This window comes from Grammomys surdaster, unplaced genomic scaffold, assembly GCF_004785775.1.
Source record: "Grammomys surdaster isolate TR1022 unplaced genomic scaffold, NIH_TR_1.0 919, whole genome shotgun sequence".
NCBI lineage: Eukaryota > Metazoa > Chordata > Mammalia > Rodentia > Muridae > Grammomys > Grammomys surdaster.
In genome coordinates, this window is record NW_021605338.1 from 538,186 (window position 1) to 559,042 (window position 20,857).

Sequence of the window (20,857 nt, forward strand, 5' to 3'; positions counted from 1 at the left end):
GTGTGAGCTCTTCCTCCCGTGCATGCTTTTGCATTTGGGATGAAGCCTTACCAAAGTCTGTATTACGCTGTATTAAATAAGCTTTTCCCCTTTATACCATTAGCCCGAGTCAGGCACTTTGTTATAGTTACAATGAACTAGTTACACGAGGATTTTGATGGAAGTCAGCTTTACCACTAACAATTAAACACCTCAAAGAAACATCGTCACCTAGTGAAAACCATTAGAACCGTCTTAGATGTATCGCTAATTCTCAGATATGTAAGTGTGTACTTCAGGTTAAAAGTAATTTCACAGTTATGTTAGTCACATCGGGTACAATGATCAACACAGGAGAGTTTTGATAAAACTTTTATTTAGGTATAATATATATCTTCAACAGTTTAAATAAAATTTTTTCTTCATGATGTTAAGTGAACGTTATGTTATTTTCTTTGAGGATATCTCTTTTTTCATTAAAATAATTTTTAAACCACTCTATATGCTCGACCTTCTGTTTAACACTCAGATATGGGTTTTTCGAAAGGCCACAGGTCACCAGCTCCATGAACAGGCGAATTGGTCCTTGCTTGGGAAAATCCTCCAGGTACTTATCCAAAAATATATGCTCATGGAATTCTGAGTCATCATCATCAAAACCTGGGAAATAAAATAAAAAAAGTAACATGATTGTGAACATAAAGCCTACATCATAAAATTAACATTACCGATGCATCCCAGCACAGTTAGAAGCACAAACTGTGAAGTGAGACCTAGTTTGGCCAACAGTTTAACAAACAAACGTAACTGTGAGCATCAGTTTCCAGACACAATGTGAGGATGAAGGGAACGCCTCCCAGGGTGCTGCGGAGAGTGAACGGAAGTGAGCCGTGACGTGGAGACTGCAGGTCTTCTGTGACAGAAGCAACTGTCACTCACCAACACTGTCAACATCTGAGGAGGGTACTAAGAAAGTTATATGATGGATACTTAAAAGTAAAATAAGACAGAATCATAAGAAGACGTTTAAGCAACCCAAGGGAAGAAAACAGAATGATAAACACAAAAAGCAAAAGAAAACAAGGTCACAGCTACATCCTAACTTCAGCAGACCTCTCATTTTATTCTGTCTGTTTTCCAGACAGGCGCTCACAGAACCCTGACTGCTCACCATCTTCTGATGCTCCTGCCTCCAAATCTCAAATGCCAGGATCCAGGTGTGCACCGCCACACCTGGCTCAACAACTACTCTCTATATAGATGACCCACATACAGCCCGAGCCATGTACTGTACAGTGGATATAAAACTGAGGTCCACGACTGGGGAGATGGCTTGCTGCACAAGTCTGATGGCCTGAGGTGATCCTCAGATTGAAGATGCAACAGAGAAAACCTCTATAATCCCAGTGCAGCCCCTAATGAGATGGGAGTCAAGACAGGAGGACTGCTGGAATCCCCTGGGTCAGCTAGCCTGACACAGCAGCAAACCAGACAGAACCTGTCTCAAACATGGTGAAAGGTGACGACAGACATCCAAGGTTGTCCTCAAGCTTCTGTATGTGAGCCCTGCAGCTGAGCACAACTACAGACTTCTGATTTGCCATCTCCACTGAGGGAATAAACCCGTGCTGCCATGCCCGTCTATGAGGTCCTGGGGTCCAGCCTAGGGCTTCAGGGCTTCATGAGTACTAGACAGACATTCTACTGACTGAACTACATCCCCAAGCCCGATGATACATTTTGACCATAATTTTACTCCTTTATTGTTATCAAATAACTAGAGTTGAATCAAATTCTCGCCATCTTTAAAACGACTTACGATAACTTGCTAGATCTCTTCTCGGATACCACAGTGTTCTGAGATCCTCCTATGCACCTATCTCCCCTCTAAGACGGAACACCTTCCCACAGTCTCCGGCGGGGATTGCTCTGAGCTTCGGAGGTCACGCTTACCTGCTTCATTGTTGACTGGGAACTCCCACAGCTTCCCCTCCTTGGTCCACTGTATCATCTCCTCAAACCCATTTGCAAAGGGCTGTTCATTTACTGTGGCTAACTGCTTAGCAAACTCTATCTCCCAGAGGGAAGGCGATGCTTCTATGGGGTTAAAAGAAAACAAATCAGTGAAGGAAAATGTAAATGTTTCTTAAAAATGTAATTGCTAGCTCAGTGGGTTAAGTAAGGCTCAGTGTTACCAAGCCTGAGTACACAAGTGTGACTCCTTGCGTGCTACACAGTAGAAGAGCAAACTCCTAAAGGTTCCCCTGACCTCCACACTCAAACCCACGCTCCCACAGACAGACATAAACACAGAGTGGAGAAAAATGTAACTAATTTTAAAATGTTATGGTCAACAACTCTATATTGATACATATTTTCAGACCTTGATATTCAGAATTTGTTTATAATGAAAGGCTACCAAGAGCTAAAATTGCAGTGAAAACAAAAGGTACAGGCAATAATAACAATAATAATAGCAAATCTTAGTTTTTATTAACATCATGCCAGGTTATTATACCACCTTTTTTGGAGAAGAAAAAGAATTTTCATTTTAAGAATGGTTTTATGGCCGGGCGGTGGTGGCCCACGCCTTTAAACCCAGCACTTGGGAGGCAGAGGCAGGCGGATTTCTGAGTTCAAGGCCAGCCTGGTCTACAGAGTGAGTTCCAGGACAGCCAGGGATATATATACACAGAAACCCTGTCTCGAAAAATCAAAAAAAAAAAAAAAAAAAAAGACTGTTAGTTAGATCAAAACCACAGACTGATCCCGACACAGAGATGGTGTGCGATTTCAATACTTTACTCTCACCAACAGAGTGATCATCCAGAAAAAAACTAAACAGAGAAACTTTGGAGTTCAACATCATAAGTCAAATGAGCCTACAAGATATCTACAAAGCATTCTGCCCACAAACTAAAGAATATACATCAATCTCAGCAGCAATTTCTTCAAAACACATCCTGGTTTTATCCTAATATGTATTAGGACACAAAACAAATCTCAAAAAATACAGAAACATTCAAACGACACCCTTTGTTCTATCCGACCACAATGGGGTAAAGCTGTATAACTGCAGAAAGCACGAGAACAGATGGAGACTAAACAACATGGGACTCACTGATAATCAGGTCACGGAAGACATCAAGAAGGAAATAAAAAAATTCCAGAACTGAATGAGAATGAAAACACACATACAAGACACAGTACATACTGAAGCCAGTCCAGAGAAATATAGAACGAAATACCTACATTAAAAAGTTTAGTGTTCTCAAATTAGTAACTTAATGATGCACCCAGAGGCACTGGAAAGGCTGTAACACCACCAAAGAGTAGACGGGAAGAGATAATCAAAATCAAAGCTGATATTAATATTTCAGAAACAAAAAACAATATAAAGAATCAATGAAGAGTCAGCCTTTTAAAAAGACTGACAAGCAGCCAATGAACCAAAAGGAAAAGAGAGTATTCAACTTCATAAATACACGCACGCTATCTCTCTCCTACCCTGGGTAGTAAGGTGCTCAAAAACAGGAACCACAGGGTAGTGACCTTGATCCAAGAGCAGTCAGTTATACTGCAAATGGCGGGTGAAGAACCCTTTCTGAACAAGAGCAGCAGTCAGTCCATAGTTCTGGATTGTTCATCTGGCAGTACTGATCCCTCAGGGTCCCACAGAATGCAGTATTTTAAGGGGGAAGCATGACCCAAATCAGCAGTTTTATTCATAAGCAACATCTAGGACAATGAGAGGAAGAAATATAAAAATGCAAATACCCAACTGTTACACAACCAAGACACCAGGACCTTTTCTGAAAGAAAGAATACTTCTCCACTTGGAGAAGGGTTGTTCTCTTCTTACAAACCTGGTTCAGGTGCTTCATCAGCAAACTGCTTAACATCAAAAATCAAAAGTCTTTTCCCCTTGAACAAATTTTTCCTAAGATAAAAACATTTTAAAACACATCTTAGTACAATATATTTGTAAAATGTTAACAAAAACTTCTAAGGGAAAAACGTGTAAGAAATAATCAATTAAAGAAAACCACACTGACTACATCAGACATTTTAAGCTACACTGGCGTGGTTTCAGGAGATTTCAGTAGAAAAAGAACATATGCTCTTGAATTTTTGCTTCATAACACAACAAACCAGCTAAGTTAAAATTTCAAAATACTCAATTGAAAGTTTTAGAAAACTCAGTATTGTAGAAGGTTATAAAAATAGGCAAAAACAGAAGCTAGTAAACATTTGTTCTTGAGGACAGAGAACAGTGCAAAGTTTCATTATGAATTATAATGCTAGAAGAAGACACAGATAAAAGGTTGTACTTTATTATAAAGCAATCAGCCTGCAGTTTAACACCTGTTCAGTCCCATTAGGGAGAACCTGTCTCCCTCTAACACACCGTATAGAGAGGCCTCTCTGTCCCTCTCTTACTTTTTAAAGTTTCTCTTGTGCTGCTTTTTTACTTCTGTATTTTCTGAGCCAGAGCACCTGTGGCGGCCTGAATGGGAATGACCCCCATGGGCTGCTGTATTTTATTTTAACACTTGATGCCCAGCTGGTGCCGCTGTTTAGGAAAGTGGTGTAGCCTTCCTAGAGGGCATGCATCACTGGGGGCTGGCTCCGAGAATCAATGGCTTGGCCCCACTTTCAGTTCCTTCTCGCTGTTTGGGGCTTTGCCATTCAAGTTGTGATCCCTCAGCTTCCTGCTCCAGCTGCTATGCCTCTGCTCTGTCATGATGGACTCTAAGCCCAAATACACTCTTTGGATAAGTTGTCTTACTAGCAAATGCAAACAACTACTATTTAGTTGTCTCAGCTCAAGAGCCAATTGCACCTCCCAAGTTCTGGGGTTACAAGTATGTACTACTGGGTTGGTCTTATTTTGGGGACAGTCTCACAACAGCCTCTGCTGAATTTGAACTCACTGTAAAATTCAGAGTGGCCTGCAATTCATGGTGCTCCTCCTGCCTCAGCGTCCTCTGTGTTGAATTAGAGGTACAAGTCACCATGCCTGGACTTTTTCCCTAATTATTTATCTTAAGGCATGAAGAAAAGGAACTGTAACTATACATGCAAAGAGCACACAGATGTTCTGTGTTAGAGACACCCAGAACTGTAACTATACATGCAAAGAGCACACAGATGTTTCGTGTTAGAGACATCCAGAATGAAAGATAATGCTTCTTAAAACCTCATTTGTTCAGAATCCGGAGAGCACAACTTATTCTCAGTGAAAGGATCATTATTCAGTGTGGGTAAAGTGAGTCAAAACTCAGTCTGATTCATGGTTCTGATAGATGCAGCACTGTTAAACCCAGGAGACTCCTTTCCAGGAAACGGCACAGTAAGTTCCAGTTCAGCCTGGGCATACCTTTACACCAGCACTGCAAACTGCATTTGTTGTGGACACAGAGGTCCTTACACTCAGAGAAGCGCCAAGAGACCCAGGAATATTAATCACACAGGCATGTCTCCTCAGTGGAGGAGACGAAATCATGTACTTTATGGCCTGCTGACCTCTACGGTCGGTCAGAGATCACATTAGATTCTAGGACTTGTAGCTACAGAACCCACCCTTGTGGTCACATGTACTCTGTAACCGAGTGTCTATGTGGTCACACCCTAAGCTTTATTGTACACCTGGAATTAGACTGATTGTTGCCTGGAAACCTTTTCCCAAATTGTACTGTTTTCCATATGTAACAGTGAACTACCTGACATCAGTCCCTGAAGTCTGATCCAGGCTTAGTCTGCACCAGGTTTTCATTTCACCCCTTTGCAGATCACTGCCTGCAGTAGTACCCACAGGGAACCCACATGTACTAATATGCATCCATACACATAAGAAAACTTATTAAGTGATGAGTTTCAGGTGGAATTTCAGAGAAGATACCTGTGATGGGTAGTTTTATGTCAACTCGATCCAAGCTAGAGTCATTTTGGAAGAGGAACCTTGATTGAGAAAATGCCCTAAGCAGACTGGCTGGTGGGCAATGCTTGGTACATTTTCTTAGTTGATGTGGGAGGGCCCAGTTCACTGTGGCTGTACCACCCCTGGGCAAGTGGTCCTAAGTTAAATAACAGCAAACCGAGCAACACAGGGTGACCAAGCCAGTAAACAGTGTTCCTCCATGGTCTCTGCTTCAGTTTTTGCCTCTAGGTTCCTGCTTTGAGTTCCTGCCCTGACTTCTCTTAGTTATTCTGTAACCTGGAATTGTAAGATGAAATAAATCCTTACCTCCCCAAGTTGCTTTTGGTCATGGTATTTTATCACAGCAATAGAAACCCTAACTAGGTATCCATAGTGATCATCAATCTATATAATAATATGCAGAATAAATTAAGATTACAATTAGAATTTTAAAAAAACTATATAAACAAAACCCAGCACATTACAAAGCCTCAGTACCTTATTCTAAAATCGGTAGGTTTCTCCCAGTCAAGAGAACTGTCCATTCCTTCGTCAAACTGAATCTGGTGCTTTGGTAGTGTTTTCAGTCTCAGCGAATCAGATTTGACAATTTTCATATTTGATATTATGTGAGTGAAGCTGAAAGAACAAGGTTGGGAGATGAGGAACGTCGGCTGCCCCAGAGCCGCAGCTCTTTCCTAACAGGAGACATGCATGTAATCCCTACTTCCCCTTTACGCTCCGATGAGGGCATAAAGGTCTATGAGTAAGTGAAGTCAATGCTTACACTCACATGACACAGGCGTTAAGATGTATCTCTTCAATTTTTTAAATATACTCTTAAATCTTTATTTGAAAAATAAAAATGTCAGTTATAAAAATTATTAATATCCACAGAAACTGGCAGGAAAATACAAACAAGAATACTTGTACCTACAACCTACATTGCTGGTTACATTAAAATTGAAAGTGAGCTCTATTTGCTGTCATATAGAATGAGCCAGGTGACAGTCTAGGTCTGAGTCTACTCTTTGATGCTCTCTGTGCTCCCTGTGAAGAGGAGGTGCAGACCATCCTCTGGAGAGAAGCACTGCCACTCTCCATGACCTCGAGGCAGCAAGCAGGGAAATGGCAGAAATTAACAAAGCGATAAAAGGTCACATACAGGAGACTAGAGAAATGGCTCAGCAGTTAGGAATACTTGCCGCTTTCAAAGGAGACCTGGGTTCTTCGGTTCCCAGCACCTACATGGCAGCTCAAACCTCCTACAACGCTAGTTCCAGAGGGTACATCACCCTCTTCTTCTTTTTTTTTTTTAAAGATTTATCTATTTATTATATATGAATACATTGTAGCTGTCTTCAGACACACCAGAAGAGGGTATCAGATCTCATTACAGATGGTTGTGAGCCACCATGTGGTTGCTGGGATTTGAACTCAGGACCTCTGGAAGTGCAGTCAGTGCTCTTAACCACTGAGCCATCTCTCCAGCCCAACACCACCCTCTTCTGACTGCAGGTTCCTGCACACACACGGTGCAGATACATACACTTAGACACAAACATCGAAAAGAGTTTCTTAAAGGAAAAGACTATGATGAAATGCTGGGCTCAAACCTAAGAAAAAAGGAGACATCACACTGTGAGCAAACCCAGCTAATTGAGGAAAACTAATTTTCTCAGAGAAACCATCCTACTCAATTACTTGTTTTAATTTTCTTTTTAAATAACAGTACTGATTTTGTCATTTCTCTCTCAGGGGTAAAAAATCTCTGTAATTTCTTAAAAGAAGAGCTAAGGCATTCACTTCACTCAACGGGAGCTGCATAGATGGCGGAGCACTTAAAAGTACTTGCCGTCATGGGTACATGTGTTAGATTTCATTGTTATGTGGGGTGCGCATGTGTGTGGGCACCAGCATGACCCCGCATGTATGTGGAGGTCAGCAGACAGCTCGTGGAGTGAGCTCTCTCCTTCAGTCCTCAGGGCTTGGAGGTATACGGTCATCAGCCTTGGCAGTAAGCACCTTTTCCTTCTGTGCCATCTTGTTGGCCCATGAGGGAGTTTTATAAGTAGAACGAATGTGTACCATTAAGTGGAACCCACCCCAAGCAACACTGCAGCACTTCTGACCCACTGACCTAACCCTGCGCTTCTCTCCCTCCTTCTGAGCCCTCAACTCCTCCTCGTGTTGCTGCAGCTGCTTGAGCAGCTCGGACTTGGTTGTCTGCTTGTCGAAAGGTAGAGAATCTGCAACGGCCGCTGCCGCTGCCACCAACTCAGGACTCAGGAACTCATTTCTAAAAAAGAAAACAAAATGAAGGAAAAGCAGAATTGGTTAGCACATCACTAGTGCAGTGGAAAGAGAACCAACGTGGGGACAAAACCCATTCAAAAATCATTCAGTTTCCGACAAAAGCAAGAGGTTTCAAATAGTCAACACTGTTTTCTTGGTAGTTTTGTTGTTTGTTTGTTTTGAACAGGGTCTCAGGAGGCTGGCCTGTAACTTACAATCTCGTACCTCAGCCACAGAACTGCTAGGATTACATGTATCCATTATACACATTTCATATATAAAAACATCATGCTTTAGACACTGGTAATACAGAAACTGTGAAACAGTAAACTCTAAGTTCATACATAACTGCTGATACATACCCAGGGCAGCCAGGCACGGTGTTTCACACTATAATTTCTGTACTTAGAAGCTAAGGCAAGAGGACCATAAGTTCAGGGCTGGCCCAGGCCACACAGGGAGAGCCTGTCTCAGGACAAAGAACTGAGAGCTATGGAGATGCTTCAGTCAGTGAAGTAAGCCCTTGCCACACCTCTGAGAACCTAAGTTCCATCCCCAGAACACACGAAAACCCTGGGTGTGGCAGAGCACGCTCACTTAGTACTGGGAAAGCATCTGCTGAGAGCGTTAGAGATGAGTTGGAGACCCTCACGGAAAGGTCCTTTTCTTTTTATTAAAAGCAGTTTCTGTGATTTTAAAAAGAAAGCAAACACATATATATCAATGTGAACTGATGGCACCAGTCAACCTAACTCCTATGCTAGGTCATTAAAAAAAACAAACAAACAAACAAACAAAAACCCATCTTCTCTCTGCTTGCATTCTTTTGAGACACCTGTCCCTGGACCCCAGCCTCCAGTCTGTAGACATGTCAGAGCAACCTAACATGTACCTAACATGTAACCTAGCTCATGTAGATATTTCTGCTTCTAGCACCAGCTAAGGTCTGAGCTGAGAGCCAATGTCAACCTCTGAGTGAGTCTGAGGGCAGCGAGTGAGCCTCAGAGACTTCCGTGGCCTCAGACATCATGCCGCTGAAAGTGGTCTCTGCTGGCCCATACTCTGAGTATGAAAACAGTTATTTTATGAGAGTGTGTTTTAGGGTAATCTGTAATGCAGCCATTGTAGCCATATTGGTGAGCTCTGGATATACAGGGAGGGAGGGAGGGAGGGAGGGAAGGAGGGAGGGAGGGAGGGAGGGAGGGGAATTCGGTCATGTTACAGTGCATCTTGAGGCAAATACTACAACTAACTCAAGTGTGCAGACGCTGGATTATAAGAGAGAGATGGGAGAGAGGAGGGAGGAAAGAGGTGGTCAAGGTGCAGGCCTGTATCTCAGTGGAGATTACTCAGAAGCTGAGACAGTGCTTGCTGTGTCTGGGCTAAAAAGTGAATACATGGTTAACTATGAAAGAGTCAGATACTCTCAAAATAAAAAGTCAAGTGCCAGGGGGTAAATATTACAAGAAGCTTTTCTTCAGACTCAGAACAAGTGCACCCCATTCTCCAGTCTTGCCCTCAGCCTCCTCTTGGAGGCTTCAGAAGGTTTCCAGATGTTAAAGACGCATCTGCACCTGCACACAATCAAGGTAGCCAGCATCCTAGCACAGAGGGCTCAAAGCCTCTGTGAGAAGCTACTGACAGCTGCTGGCTGCTGGAGGGACAGTCACTTGCCTTAAGAGTGTCCATGCTCAGGTGGAGTGCCTCACATCCCAGAGTATACGGGCTGTATAAACTGGGCTCCGTGGGTTACTATAAAATAGGGAATGAGTTTAGGAGGGGTGGGGAGACACAGATGGATGTAGGAGGAGCTACAGAGAGGACTGGGAGACAAATACATTGTACGCACATATAAAATTCTCAAAGACTAAATAAGAAGATCACACTAAAATGACCTTACTGAACCTTTCAAACGGTTTCTCTCATTTCAGTCATTTAAATGATTTCAACTGCACATTTACAATAACAAGTCAAACACATCCAAAGTTTTTAAAGCCTCTCTCTCACCTGTTGCTGTTTCTGAGACAGTTCCCTATGTAGGCCAAGCCAGCCTGGCATTCATAATGCTGCAGTCTGCAGAGTTCAACCTGAGTTTGGGATTACAAATATGTGTGCCAAAATGTAGTCCATGGTAGGTACTTATATATGTGTGTGTATTTTTGATTGTTTTGTTATTGTTTTTCTGAGATAAGATCTCCTATGTAACCCAGACTGGCCTCAAATTCACAATACTCTGTTTCAGATTCCCAAGTGCTAAGATTAGAAGACTATGCCACCATGCTTGACTACGAATACTGTCTATCCCTTAAATATATAAATACAATATGTATGCACACACATATACACATACTTAAAGTGACTTTAGAGACCCTCCACTTCTGCTGCTTCATTTTCTCAGTGTCTCTTAAGCACTATAATTTCATAGACTGTTTACTATAAGAAAGGCTTATTGGAACACCATAGATTAGTCTCAAAGAACATTCAAATTGGAATTCAATTTACCTCTTCTTTGGAGGACCTTCTGGAGCTTTCTGAAGCCTGTCGACAGTAGTCTCCAGACTTGCACGAAGTTTTCTGCCACGCGGCTTTGTTGTTTTTACATTCACTGTGTTCAGTTCCACTTTCATGTCCTTAATGATGTCCAGCAGGTCTTTCTTCAAAGTCTCCTTCCCCCTGCCTTGGCTCTCTGCGGCCTTCTGGGAAATTTCATTGGCTGGAACAGACTGGTCATCTTTCTTGCTACAGATCGATCTGCTAGTGCAAAAATGTCTTTGGATATTATTTTCTGTCCTGAAATGACATATTAAGGAAGAGAAGAAAAATATAATTCAAAGATAATAAAGTAGTAACAGAAAAACCTGCTTCTACACTTAAAACAACTTCATGTAAGTTCCTCTCCATTCCCGTCTGCTTCCCACTGTTATTAGCAACCACAATGGAAGCCAGTCATCCTGTGTTAGCACATACTCTGAACCTCGCCTGGACAAGATTTGTGTACAATTTGTCACACCCACATCAACACCAAAGGTCAGCATTATCCTCCTCTTACGGAGAAGGAAACTGAAATCCACAGGCGTAACCATTCGGGTGCAGTGACTTTCCTGGGGCTAAGATAAAATACCATGACTAAAAGCAATTCATGGAAGAAGGAAGTGATTTGGACTTATGATTCCTGAGGGAAAACAGCCATCAGACAAAGCAGTGTCTCAAAAAGAGGCAGGCATGCCAGCAGGTGCAGAGGCTGAGTGATAGCATCCTCAAATGCAAGACAAGGCAGAGACAACAAACTGAGGTGGCACAGGCCTTTTCTCTCTCAAATCCCGCCCCAGTGACATACTGCTCCCCAAACACTGCAGCCAACTGCCTTCAAATATTTGGGCCTCAGAGGGAGATTCTCCTTCTAAACCACTAGATCCCACTCCCTGGCCCCTACAGGCTCATGGCCATTTCATAATGCAAAAAAGATATTTAGTCCAGTTTTTAAAGTTCCTTTAGTCTTTCCTGGTTTCTACACTGTTTAAAAGTCCAGTCTCTTTGAGAATCTTTGGTGAAGACTGAGTCTCTTTGAGAATCTTTGGTGATCAAAGTTCTCTTATGCCTAGGATTCATAAAAATTCAATGCAATCAAATCATATCTAATCCAATACAATCCAGGCAGGAGTAAGACAGAAACCTGTGGACTGCCATGCCACCCACAGACCTGCCCTCCAGCCCATGGCACAGGCAGGCCATAGATACCTTGCCACCACCCCACACAGCACAGATGAAGGATGTCGCCCAAGGACCTACCAGCCATGTGACCAGCCTGCAGTGAGAGTCACCACAAAGTGTGAGCATGTGGTGGACAGATGGGAGAGAAAGAGAATCGGAGAAGAGAGCACTCTGAAGAGAGATGGGACTGGAGACTGAGGGTGGGAGGAGTTCTGAGTGGCCAGCCCCACCACCTGGGGCCATGGTGAGATTCCAGCCCAATCTGCCACTAAGAGCCACGTCTGAGTCCGTGTCTATGCAGTGGCAGGGGTAGGCGTCCATGTCCATGGCTCATGTTACCATAGAGAACGTGGGGACTCCCTGGTCGGGACAGCCAGGACCATGTGGCTGTCCAGGAGCTGTGCAGAACTGGCCCTGCTCCTCACCAGATTCTGTGCTCTAGAGAGCTGGCCCCAATCTCTCACAGGTGAGAGCACTTGGAAGAACAGGCTCTGTACCTCACCTGAGCAGTACAATGGAGCGGTTCCTGTTATCGGGGTGTGGGTAGGCAGGCCCAAGGGTGTGAATGTGGAGAGCTGACCCTTCTACTCATCTGTCATGGGGTGGCACAGATACAGAGGTGATGTGCCTCCTGTCCCCTAGCAGTCAGGAAAGCTTCCCACAGGGTTATGACATCAGGAAGGCTAGCCCTGTCCCTTGTCACCTGCAGCACTCAGGAGAGCGGGCACTGCACTGTGCCTGGGCAGCACAAATAGTGCTGGCCCTGGTTGAAGGGAGCAGGTAAGCCAGCCCCAAGGACAGAGCAAGGGAGAGCTGGCCCAGCCACTCATGTTCCATGAGGTGGCCCGGGGGATACCCTTTGCCCCCTTGTCCGTGGTCACCTGAGGCAGTTGGGAGAGCTGACCCCAGGGTCATGACAGGGAGTAAGCTGGTTCTGGCTCTTGCTGGTTGCACTGCTCAGGGAAGCAGGCTCTGCGCCTTGCCTGAGCAGCACAACAGGGCTAGCCCTGGCCCAGGGAGAGTGGGTAAGCCAGCACCGAGGTAGAGAACATGGAGGAGCTGGCTCCACCACTTGTCTGCATGACATGGCGTTGGTGCGGGGGTGATGCCTCCTCACCGCTCACCACCTGAGACAGTCAGGAGGGCATGAGAGCTGGTGAGCTGACTCTGTCCACTGCCCTGCACGGCAGCATGGAAGAGCTGGCTCTCATGGCGGCGGGGAGGTGCAGGTGAGCCAGGCAGGCTCAAGAGCAAGGGTGCTGGAGAGCTGGTCCTGCTGCTCGTCTGGCATGAGGTGGTGTGGGTGTGGGCTGTGTGTGTGTAGCCCTTCCCTGTGGCACCTGCAGTAGCTGGGAGAGCTGACCACAGAGTCAGGTGTGAGGGCGAGAGCTAGCCCTGCCCTCTCACTGGCTGTAGCACTCAGGAGAGCGGCCCTGCACTTCATCTGGGCAGCACACTGGAACTGGCTCTGATGGCATGGCAGTGAGCCAGCCCTGTGTGTGTGAGGGGGAGAGCTGTCCCAGCCCGTCAGAGGGTGGGACACTTGGGAGTGTGGGCCCAGAACCTTGACTGGGCAGCACAGTGGAGCTGGCTCTGGAGGCACAGATGCAGATGAGCTGGTCCCAAGAGCATGAGAGCAGGAGACCCTGCCTCCTGCTGATGGCGGCATCGGATGGACTCCCTACAACAGTGCTGGAAAGCTCGGCCTGGTGTACAAATAAGGGAGAGCTGGTGGTTGACCAACTTGGCTACCACCCAGGCCCATATCCAGGGCTCTGAACTGGCCTACATCAGAATCTGTATATGCAAATGGTTGGGGCATGTGAAAGGGCCGGTCCTGCTGTTTCAAAGCAGGACACATTGCCCACACAGGGCAACAACAGGATAACTCTGAGTTCCCACAATGATCCAAAATTGATGGTGTCACAGAAGCCAGAGATCTTGAACCAGACAATGACTGAAGATATGTGGACACAAGGATAGACTGTGGGCCACGCTGTGACACACTGCAGTGTCCACAGTGAAATCTTTCCTATGCTTTGGTTGTTTGTTTCTGTGTTTGCAGTCCGTTTGTGTGTTTTTAGTGGTGGAGGTTGGGTAGGAAGGGCCGTGGAGATGAGTGGGTCCACGGTGCATAATGTGAAACTGACAAAGAATCAATGAAAGGTTAAAGAGAGAAAGCAAATGACATCCTTCCTACATATAGTGACATATTCCTATTCCAAAAGGGAGGAGTGGGCCATAGTGGAGACACAGTGGATCGAAGCGAGACTGGAATCCAGCAGGGCAGACAGCACATCCTGTAGCTCCATGTCTGATACCCAGACACGTAGACAGCTTCTCCCTTCCACTCCCTTGCTGGCTCCACTGTTTACAGCTTTCTTTAGCAGCTAGCTCTCAGGTTTGGCACTTCCCAAACCTTGGGGTTTCCAACACAACTCAGGCATCACTCTCATAGCATCACATAACGGCTTCTTGGGGCCTTGGTGCAGGGACTGCCCTACCCAGGATGCCTGGCTACAGAGGCTCCAAGTAGACAACAATGTCAAACTCAGTCACCAGCTTGGGACAGACCCTACCTAGCCTACCTGAACTGTATTAGTAACAGCTTCTGTTGTGGCTTTGAAGGCAGAGAAAACTCTTTAGGCTCTTTTCCAAGTTGAGAGCTTAGCTAGCTTAGGGCACATATCCTTAGACACCCTTCCCAGTGTTGGGCGGGGATCTCCAGAACAGCAGAGTCTGTGCCTTTGTTGTATCCTGAAGCTTCCTAGGGCCCTTGAGGCAAACTGTACATTTCCTATTTTTGTTCAAGTTATTCTTTTACACTGTGGGCTGGCATGTGCGTTATCAATAATAACCATATCATAGACTCAAGATTATACAGTCTTGAAATTTCCTCCACCAAAGAAATCAATCCATTACTTAAAATTTAGCTTCACGTAAGTTCTTAGAACAAGGGCAGAAGGTAGCCAGAGTCTTTGCCAAAACACCACAGGAACGACCTCTGGCCCTGCTGCCGATATCATCCTCCTCTGAGCTCTGGGGCTAGGCCTATACAGTCCACATTGCATTCAGCATTACTGTCTTCCAGGCTCCAACCAGAATGACGCTTTAAACTTGCCTTGCAGCAGTTAACCTCTGTTTTCTAGTCTAAACTTCCAAAGTCTTCCATTCTTTAAAAACACATGGTTAGGTTCTTCCCAGCAAGAACCCTCCTTTGGTACCAACTTCTAAATTAGATATATTTCTGTGGCCAAAAGCAACTTTACTTTTGCCTTATGATTCCACAGAGATTAGGTCCAACGTGACAGGGACGCACGGCAGCAAGCAGGCAGGACGAACCCCACATTCCCAATGACATGGAGAGTAAACTGGGAGGAGGTGAGGGCTTACCTCTAATGATGCACTTGCTCCAGCAAGGCTGCACTACCTGAACCTGACTAAATGTCACCACCAACTGGGGACCACAGGTATTAGTTGCTTTTCTCCTACTGTGATAAAACGACTTTTGTTACAGAAGGAAGGGTTACTAGGCTTAAGGTTCTTAAGGGATAGATAAGAGTCTGTCACAGTGGGACACATGGCAGCAAATACCAGTCACAGAGGCAGGAACAGCTTAGAGGTTACATCTAGGCTGCAAGCAGGAAGTGTAGAGCAACCTGGGACTAGGTGTGAGTTCTGAAACCTCAAAGCTGTCCCCAGTAACATACTTCCTCCAGCAAGGCCATAGGTCTTAAAATTAGCTAAACAGTACCACCAACTGGGGACTAAGTATTCAAACATCTGAGCCTACAGGGGACATTGTCACTCAGACCACTACATGGGGTCACCTAGCTCACAGTTCCTTAAGGCCTGAGCCACACTGGCATGCCATAAGCATGTACAGCTGAGATCCTATCACCTAGCCCTTGGGGTGGCCAAGTGAGGCCTAGAACTGCTGGCACTCCTCAAGCTGGCTGACTCCCTCCACTCGTCCTGGGGTCAGGACAAACACCATTTTTCTATATGTGCCATGATATAGAAGATTGGGAAGCATTAAATAACACGGTTAATAAATGACAGTTTGCTATTCTCCAATTTATATCAGACTGACTGCCAAGTTCTTCTTAACGTAATGAATGCCTCTTCAAGATGTCATAACGAAGCAATGTGAAAATAATCGCATTTCTATTCATGAAAAAATGACTTACAAAAATGTTTAGGTATTATAAAACTTCTTACTGACATCATGACATTTAGTCAACTACTATTTGTAGTGAAAGTTCCTTAGACCAATTAAATGTAGTGTAGCTTGAGCAGCAGAGCCAAACTAAACCAATGTAGAAACTGGGCAGGCCCCAGAACCAGAGCAGGTGGAGAACTTTAACCAGCAAGGTGATAAGACACCATTTACAGAAAAATGGAAGTGTGCCAGAGAAAAATAAATTAATTGTCTACTGCTTAGCCAGTCACCAGGTGACTACAGCTACTTATTTAAGGGACTACAGTTCTCCTGAACCAACCAGAGCTTGGTGCTATGAGTTAGCCAACAAACAAAGTGCGCCTTTGGTCTCTCTTGGGCCTGGTGCAGGTGTCTAGTCCAAATCCACAGCCTCTGAGAACTGTCCTTAACAATAAGCTAAACAAAGCAGGCAGAGAAGAGAATTTTGAGTTGTCATTCTGCTCTCTTGGACATGCTTATAAAAAGAACACAAACTGTTGTATCTACGCAAAAGATTTCCTTCTTTATTTTGTGGGTGCTACGTATGAAACTCAGAGTTCCATACATCTATCCTACTTTTAAATAATCAGAACACCTACTTTTTAGGAGATAAGTGTCTTTGCTTGGTATTTGCTGTTGAACTTTCAGAACTCATGCATGTGCTGGCGTGGTAGGCGCTCAGCAGATAGGATAGAAATACATTCTATACGTCTGTGAAATTCTCAGACAAGGAATACACATTGCACTTTTTTTTTTTTTGGTTTTTCGAGACAGGGTTTCTCTGTGTAGTCCTGGCTGTCCTGGAACCCACTCTATAGACCAGGCTAGCCTCGAACTCTCGAACTCAGAAATCCACCTGCCTCTGCCTCCCAAGTGCTGGGATTAAAGGCGTGCACCACCACCGCCCGGCCACATTGCACTTTTAAAGTTAAAGAATATGTATAAACATGGTGTGGACATTTTTCTACTCTGTGCTGGGCACTATATGAGGCACTGACAATACATTAGTAAATACAAAGTCTATGGTAAGGCAGAACACTGAAAGCAAATTCAAGTCTGATTCTCTATTTAGCCTCATTAGACAAGTGTCTTCCAGAACAATCAGCTGAAATAGGTTTTCTTCCATGAAATGGTTTAAGAACAATCTCTCTCTCTAGTTTGCTTATCGTATTGCACGTCAGGATTGATGCACAAGCAGTGACAAAGCAGCCTGAGTAAACGGTGATCTCTGTCCTGAGGTTGCACAGCTGAAAAGCATCTCCCGACCCTTGACTGTGTGAACAGGATAAGGAGCAGGTGCAACATCTGGTCACAAATCTGGCCTTAAGAACTGCCCACTTGTCTGTAATCGTGTAACAGGCACTTAGCAACCGCTTTTGCTAAGAGACACCAAGACAGCTAAAATCAACACCTTGCATTGCTCCCACTACCAGGGACTGAGATAAGAACTCATGCATGACGGTCAAGTGCTTTACCACTGAGCTACATCCCCCAAAGGTCCTTCACAGAATCTCACTGTCAGTTTTTATGATATCTATTCCAGACTTCCACCATCTCTGATATAAACCATACCTAAAGCAGTTTTTTGGCAAAATAAACTTTGAACCAGACTCCTCCATTGTTGCAGGATATTTGATCACATTGTGAACTCAGAAACTGTGTTATTTAATGAAAAAAAAAGTTTCTAGTTGTGGTGTGGCTCAGCCCTTAGCACACATCTTTAATCCCTCTGGCTGGAAACAGACACGCCCTTACCACTTACCTTTAATCTTAAACAATGAAGGTAAAGTTAGTCTGTAGAAGGAAGCAGCCATGTTTGAAAATGATATGTCCAACTCTCATGAGAAGAGAGAGGAAAGAGAAGCTACTTAAGAGAGCAGTGCAGAGTGGGAGAGAGAGGAGGCGGTTTTACCAGGAGTTATAGAGAGACAAGCTGAAGAGGAAACAAGAAGAGGGAACAGCATAGACACAGGGGAGACAGAATGAACCAGAGAATGAGAAAGAGCCAGAAGATCAGAAAAGATTGCTAGAGTTAGTCTAAGGCCAAGCAGCGCATTTTAGTCAGAGACCAAGAGAGAAGCCAGATTGAATCAGTGAGCTTGGAGATGAGTTTGTGCCAGAAGAGCTGAGCTGAATCAGCTAGCCAGAGCTCAGAAAGAACAAGAAAGGGTGAGCTTATTCAGCAGTAAGTCTCAGAGAATGAAAACATTCTAGGCCTAGATAAGATTGTACGGAAGCTAGAAGCTTCCAGGACTAGGCTTAGGTTAGCAGATGGAGACAGTAAGTCAGATGACCATTGCATCAGTGAATAAAAAATACTTTTACACTTCATCTTCTTCATTACCTGGATTTTCAACTATAGTTGCTTCCATCACCCTGTTTCATGGCTCAGTTGGTTTATCATGTGATATGTTGAGCAGTCATAGTAGGGTCCAGCAGTTTCTACCTTTAGGATGCTAATGGCTAGGATGCTGTTTCTCAGTCTTAAAAACACGCAGAAATTATCTATCCTACTTGCTAAAATGTAGATTCTTTGGTCCCACCACATAATTCTGACTTAGTACTTTCAAGGAGGAACTAAAAATTTCACATTATAAACAAGTTCCCAAGTGATGCTGATGCTGGCATCACTAGTTACAAGACTTCTTTTGAGTAGCTATGTTACAATCTTATAAAATCCTTACAATCTTACAAAATACATTCTCATTTTACAAAAAAGGAAGCTGCTGCTCCCAAGGATTTAGGACTTCTGAGCTGCTACGGTATACAGTAAGTAGATTAATGAGATCCCCAGTTTTCACATTTGGAATGGCGCTTGGGAATTTGCACTTAAACTAAAACACAAGGTAGTTCAGCTGCCGTTTGCCTTCTGAATTAATTTATTATTAATATAATTATTATATTTTATAATATAATCATAATATGATTATAGCAAAATAATTTATTATAATATAGTAATAATAAGTTATTATTAATATGTATAAAATTATCAAAATTAGCAAATGGTAGCCCCAGGCTTGGAATACTTTAATGCAAAAAAAAAAATTCCCCAACTCTAAAACTATATAATTTGCTTATGAAAATGCCCAAGGATACGTCATTAGTCACTTGAGAATCAGAGTGAAAAATAAGTTACAAAGGAAGTACCGTGATCAATACACAGAACTCTCATAATAGCAATATGGACAATTCAAATTAGGAAAAATCCTCTAACAGTTACTACTATTTTATTTCTGAAAGTTAATGTTGAAGGCACCTTGACACATGAAAACCAGAAGAACAAGTCACACATATCGCCTCTACCACAACGTTTCCTTTCAAGAGTGCTGCGACACTACAAAAAAAATAACTCGTGTAACAGGAAAACCATGCATGCTCCCTAACATAAAATAATAAAACGATTTTCCTAAACACTCATCTGAGCTTCTTTTCTTTGAGAATATCTCATGAGCTTCTCCTAAGCTCATGTGAGTAGCTGATCATTTGTCTAGCAAGCAAGAACTCCTGATTCCGAATCCCCAACATCAAACCAAAACCGCCACATGGCTTCCCTTAGAGAATTACTTCACATTTTTCACCCTTCACAGTGTAGGCTCCTACAATAATAGTTCATTTTGCATTTTAAAGATGCTGAGATATTTTAGAATCTTTCTCAAACATCTTTCTCCTGTCAATTCTTTAGGGCAATCAGCAGAAACAGTTGCTCCTTTGACCACTCTATTGCTTTATCCTATGTCACATCCTATTTACTCTATTTTGTGCACACTCCTTCACGTAGGTGATCCTTTCCATCTCCACTGCTACCTTGCTTCAGCACTGTAGTAGGTGTTGAGAACAGGAGTGCCCAGAAAGAATACCATGAGCCTCTTACAACTTCGGGATGTCTCTATTTGCTCTCCCATAGTTATCTGTTGAGAGGATGAACCCTCTGCTTACCTATGCTATCTTTACTATACTTGAATTACCTCCTCGATGGAAATATACTACTGTCCAGAATGGCAGGACTGTTTTATTCGGAGCTCAACAACAGTAACTGATATACACGCACTTTAAATAATGCAGTAAGGAATAAAGGAGGGACACATTAACGAGGCTATCCAAAATTCTTGGGAAGCATAGAAAATGAAAGAAACGATCTCTCTTTTGGAGTCTGTACAAAGAGCAGTAACACCAAGCAAGATGAGGGGTGGGCATGCAGCAGAAAGACCACAGGACAAGAGACACGACAGGCTATTATAGCTGTTTGCCACACTCATGTCATCCGACAAGCTGCCTTGTCTTTCTACGATTTCTTTTTGCCCATACGTAAAACAACCTCTTCTAAGAGCCTACGATTACAGTACCAATCCCAGGCGGCCGGAAAAAATACCGCTGCATGTCAAGGAGAAGGAAAGGGAGTCCTGGAAGACCGGCGGGGCCAGCAACTCTCAATTGCCTTACCTGACAACTCCGGACTGGGCCGCGGGCAGCACAGCCACCAAGACGTCCCGGTTTCCATAGGACAAAGGGAGGCCCGAGAAAGGGGGAGGGCGTATAAATGCCGGAATTCTGTGGAGCATCGTGTAAAAACAAACTCAAGCAAGAGCACAACCGGAAACACAAACTCAAAGACGAGCACAACAGAACTAGTTCGTCCGTCAAAAATGTCCCCCAAGATGTTTTCCGCCTGCACTGTTCCTCTCCTTTTGGATTCCGGCAGGAAACGGAAGCCAATAATTCTGTTCCGGGATCTTTGGGTGGCTTGATCCTGC

The 20,857-nt window shown here is 44.0% G+C and overlaps 1 protein-coding gene across 1 annotated transcript; it reads right to left on the minus strand.

The window, feature by feature from the left end:
* Positions 1–335: 335 nt before the first annotated feature.
* Mrps31 (mitochondrial ribosomal protein S31) lies at positions 336–20,784 on the minus strand. Its single transcript, XM_028782901.1, has 7 exons — positions 20,547–20,784; positions 10,697–10,984; positions 8,040–8,198; positions 6,398–6,538; positions 3,846–3,919; positions 1,933–2,076; positions 336–639 (listed from the first exon to the last, which is right to left on the minus strand). Exons 1-7 carry the CDS (start codon positions 20,663–20,665, stop codon positions 410–412), a joined length of 1,155 nt encoding a protein of 384 aa, XP_028638734.1. The 5' UTR covers positions 20,666–20,784; the 3' UTR covers positions 336–409.
* Between the last annotated feature and the right edge of the window lie 73 nt (positions 20,785–20,857).